The sequence below is a fragment of the Apium graveolens genome, chromosome 6, assembly GCF_009905375.1.
Source record: "Apium graveolens cultivar Ventura chromosome 6, ASM990537v1, whole genome shotgun sequence".
NCBI lineage: Eukaryota > Viridiplantae > Streptophyta > Magnoliopsida > Apiales > Apiaceae > Apium > Apium graveolens.
This window is the reverse complement of record NC_133652.1, coordinates 102,306,496-102,311,699: the sequence shown is the minus strand read 5'-3', so window position 1 is coordinate 102,311,699 and position 5,204 is coordinate 102,306,496. Positions and strand designations below refer to the sequence as shown.

At 31.0% G+C, this 5,204-nt stretch overlaps 1 protein-coding gene across 1 annotated transcript; it reads right to left on the bottom strand.

The window, feature by feature from the left end:
* Positions 1-2,388: 2,388 nt before the first annotated feature.
* LOC141668098 (ethylene-responsive transcription factor ERF105-like) lies at positions 2,389-3,473 on the bottom strand. The gene has a single exon (XM_074474790.1). The coding sequence runs from the start codon at positions 3,316-3,318 to the stop codon at positions 2,455-2,457; it is 864 nt and encodes a 287-aa protein (XP_074330891.1). The 5' UTR covers positions 3,319-3,473; the 3' UTR covers positions 2,389-2,454.
* Between the last annotated feature and the right edge of the window lie 1,731 nt (positions 3,474-5,204).

Genomic DNA, 5,204 nt, shown 5'->3' with positions numbered 1-5,204 from the left:
AAAATAATTTTCAAAATCTGAGTTGTCTACTTGTCTTGGTGTTATTAATTATTTTCTTATTAATGAAATAATTGTTTCGTGCATTAATATTAATTTCACGAATGAAATAACGATTCATATCATTTAAAAATATTTTTGAAATTTGTTCGGGGCAAGCAGCGTGGCATTTTCGTTATACATCCATATTATTCATTGACGAAATGTTTATTTCTTAATAATAGTCTCCGACTAACTCGGTGTATATACGATTAAAATACTGTAGCATGTACAAGTACAATTAACATTCATATCTCAGCCTGGAATATTATTAATCTTGGTTAAATGAGTCATTAGTAGCATGATTCCTGTTAATGTGTACCTTCACAATAAGGTTTGAGATTTGCCGAAATCGAATTATACGGATGTCATGGAGGTTCGCCGCATAGTCCCCTCAATTCAAATTCATAGAGAAAATGATATTTAGTTGGGACGACATAAGTGATGTCAAAGATTGATACAATTTGGAGATTTTTCACAAAGTCAAGTCCTACTGCGCCTTGGATAACTTCCGATTGGAGTAATTGCAATGTTCCTAAGTAGAACTCTTTTATTTCTTGGCTTGCTTTCCGGAACAGACTTCTCGCAAAGAATTGTATGCTCAGATTTGGGACGCTGCTTATTCCTAAATGTGTTCTTTATAATCAAGAACATGATGCATTTATTCTCTTTATGTCAGTATTTTGATTTAATAAAGGAAAATGTTAGTATTTTGATGATGATTTTGATTTAGATTTTAACTTCAACTTCTTTAAAATGCTTGTATCGACAGTCACCCAACTTCGGTTACCATCTTTGATTAAACGAATTGTGAAAGAGAGAGTTTTCTCTTGCTCTTTTTAGAAAATGGGCAAAAAAAGACCCTTCTACAGTATTCTAGTAGTCTGTTGCTCTATTTGGTTGGTTTTGACGGTTTTTTTTTTGTCTTTATTAGCATGTAGTGCTTGAATTTTTTATTTTTGATTTTTTTATTATAAATGTATTTTATACAAATATTTAATATTTTATTAATATTTTTTACATTAAACCGAATTGAATTCGAGCCGAACATTTCATATTTCTAGTTTTTATTCATATTTGGTAAGATCGGTTTGACTTTTTGAGCCGAACTCGAGTCTATCGTATTATTTACAAACCGAGTTTCGAACTTAAAATTAAAGAATTGATGGAGATCGAACCCAGACTTTTTTAATTAAATTCGAATCAATCCTGATAATATTCGACTCGACACATCTCGATTACATCTTTAGAATTCTCGATGGTGTAACAAATTCCTCCCAGGATAACTCGCAAAGAACTTGAAACTCTATATACACAATTTAATTGCATATCATAATTCTTTTGGGTCATATTATAATTACAAAATTACTACACACACAAATAACCGTTGAGATTAAATTTTGCGCATGACTAATGGATTGGTCAATTAATTATGCATGTATATATATACTAGCCTATAACCCGTGTCATGCACGGATTGGTTTTAACATTCGATAGTTTTTAATAATATATTTTATAATATAATTTTCAATAGTTAAAAAATAAATTGAAGAATATAATAAATTATAACAATATATGTTTTATAATAATTTGAGACTTGATTGAAAATAAATAATATAATATAATATATTGTTTAAATAAAGAATATAAAAGTTTAAATATAATATGCTGTTGACGGGGTTCGAACCCTGAATCCATTAGAGCAATTTAAATATTAATATAATAATATTTTATTATTGTATCCAATGGTTCTCATTTTTCTGACTTTAGATCTGACGGTTGTTATTTGTCGTACCAAATAACTGTACCGAGTAACTACCAAATAGAGGGTATTCTGCTTATAATAGTATACTAGCCTATAACCCGTGCGATGCACAGATTGTTTTTAACATTCAATAGTTTTTAATAATATATTTTATAATATAATTTTCAATAGTTGAAAAATAAATCGAAGAATATAATAAATTATAACAATATATGTTTTATAATAATTTGAGACTTAACTGAAAATAAATAATATAATATAATATATTGTTTAAATAAAGAATATAAAAGTTTAAATATAATAAGCTGTTGACGGGGTTCGAACCCTGAATCCATGAGAGCAGTTTAAATATTAATATAATAATATTTTATTATTGTATCCAATGGTTCTCATTTTTCTGACTTTAAATCTGACGGTTGTTATTTGTCGTACCAAACAATACCGAGCAACTACCAAACAAATATACGGAACAATTACCAAATAAAGGGTGTTATGCTTATAATAGTATAGTACAGATATGCTCAAGAAAATACATGAAATTTGAAAGGAGAAAATACATGAACTTAATTCACATATACTGTATGTATCCATAAAAGAGCAAAAGAAAGTAACCAAAGAATTATCATTCGATCCATCTATCGTTCAACTTTTAATTAAACCATAAGATGTTGAGATTCTATCGACGGATAGTAATAAGATGAGGGTGATAAAAGTGGAAAATCTAAAATGCTCATTTCATCATCTACCCACATGTCCCCAGTCCCCGGCCAACACAAGGGTACTGTACATGTTGACGATAAAGGAGCTTGACAAACTTCACTACTTGTATAACTATCACATATATTCGGTTGCTCTAACGTTCCCTCTTTATTCTCCATCCCTACTTTCTTCTTCTCATGCGTCATGTGGCCCTCGGTTTTATGTAAATTTCGCTGGCCACTGGATTTGGCTATCTCTAGAGGAAAGTTGAGAATAGCTTTGCTTCCCCGTAACTTGTATGCAGCTCTATCATAAGCTTTAGCAGCCTCAATTGGCGTCACATACGTGCCTAGCCATATTCTTGATCCTTTACGTTTCGGATCACGAATCTCTGCTGCAAATTTTCCCCAAGGCCTTTTCCTTACTCCTCTGTAGTGCCTAAAATCGATATCACCGCTTTTTTTACATACCCTAGAAGAATTCACTTTATTTTTCTTGGATGAAGAATTTGCAGTAAAATCAACTAGCTTTTCGTCATGAGTGATTGTCGAAAAAATTTGTTCACTAGGGTTGATCTGACACGCGGAATATGTTGTGCATGAGTTTAATTGTGTTGATGATAACGAAAACGAGGACGATGAAAACGAAGACGACGAAGACGAGTCGTTTGAAAGATGTGAAGAAGAAGATGGCGATGCTGCTAAGAATTGAGTATACTGTTCGAGTTGAGAGGTGTCAACAACAGTAGGAGAAAATATGTCAAGAAATAGATGCTGCTCGATTAAATCTAAGGTAGATATTTCGTTTGCAGTAGCCATTGTATGGAGTAGCTAGGTTAGGTAAAACAACTGTGATTTATTAACTTATAACTTGGATCAAGGTATTTATATAGTAGTGGATAAATGGTGTGTGTGAATATTTGGATTGAAGGGGAGACGAAAGGATGGAGCTAAAAATGGAAGATTGTACGCGTAATTCGTCTGCGTACGTAAATTTGATTAGTACTCCTACTTAATAATGTAGTACTAGTATATATAAAATATTGATAGAAGTTTATAGAAATTTGTTTGCTTCAAAGCTTGACTTGCAACAGGACTATTTCATACCCAGAATTTTGGTGAAACATCACGGGTAGGGGAACCTAAAGAGGTTTTAGTGTGGTCATGTTGACTTGTTCTACTACCTATATTAATTCAGATAGAAATTAAAATATTACTACAAATTTGTCGATTAATTTACTATTGAATGAAATTCATTTCGTTGGGATCTCTTTGGTTTTACATTCTTCGATTTTCTCTTTTGCATTTTTGTCCTACATAAATCTTTTGTTTGGAGGTACCTGCTTGCTTGTTGAAACATTCAAATATTCAATTTGCTTGTTAATTAATTATAATTAAGGAAATAATACATTAAATCATTTCAATGGAAACTAATCTATATTATACTATTATAAGCAGAACACCCTCTATTTGGTAGTTGTTCGGTACAGTTGTTTGGTAGTTGCTCGCTACAGTTGTTTGCAAATAACAACAGTCGGATTTAAAGTCAGAAAAATTATTAGATACAATAATTAAATATTATTATATTAATATTTAAACTGCTCTCATGAATTCAGGGTTCGAACCCCTCAACAGCTTATTATATTTAAACTTTTATATTCTTTATTTAAACAATATATTATATTATATTATTTATTTTCAGTCCAAACAACTACCAAACAACTGTACCGAGCAACTACCAAACAACTGTACCGAGTAACTACCAAATAGATGGTGTTCTGCTTATAATAGTATAGTATAGATTATTTATTTTCAGTTAAGTCTCAAATTATTATAAAACATATATTGTTATAATTTATTATATTCTTCGATTTATTTTTCAACTATTGAAAATTATATTATAAAATATATTATTAAAAACTATCGAATGTTAAAAACAATATGTGCATCGCACGGGTTATAGGCTAGTATATATATATACACACACTAACCTATAACCCGTCCGATACACGGACATATAATAACATATGTAATTTTATTATTTTATATCAATAAATTATGAAAAACAATAATTATATATTATTGAAATTAATGAAGTTAAAATATTTATATATTATTTTGTGTGTGTTATATTATTAAAGTATTCAAAATTTTGATATTTAAAATTTTAAAATGTCCTCCTATTACAGTCAATAGGTCGCTTCGTTGTTTGGGTGGAAAGCCTTTGGGGAAGTGTGAGTTTTGAGCAGTGGTGTATGTGGATAATTTGATATTGTTTTTTTAATATTATTTTTAACTTTTTCTTGATTTATTAATTATTCTGTAATACAATAATTTGAAATACTAAATGAATTTTGGAAGTATTTGATTCCCTACACTACAAGAAAACAGGACAAAACCGACCGTCAAAAACGGTCGATTAAAAGGGTCATAACCGACCACAGGCCGTGGTCGGTTTTAGCCTGGTCGGTTATGACCTTTGGTCGGGTTTAACCCTCATAACCGACCAACATTGTGTTCGGTTAATTGCCTGGGCATTTTACTGAAATGTGGGGTCACTGTGTACACGTGGTAACACGTGTGCACACGTGTCGCCACGTCACTGAGTCATAACTGACCGTTGGTGATCGTTATGTCTATTTTTAAAAAGTTGTCTGGAACTCATAACCGACCGTGGTCAAAGTGTGCACATCGGTCGGTTTTAC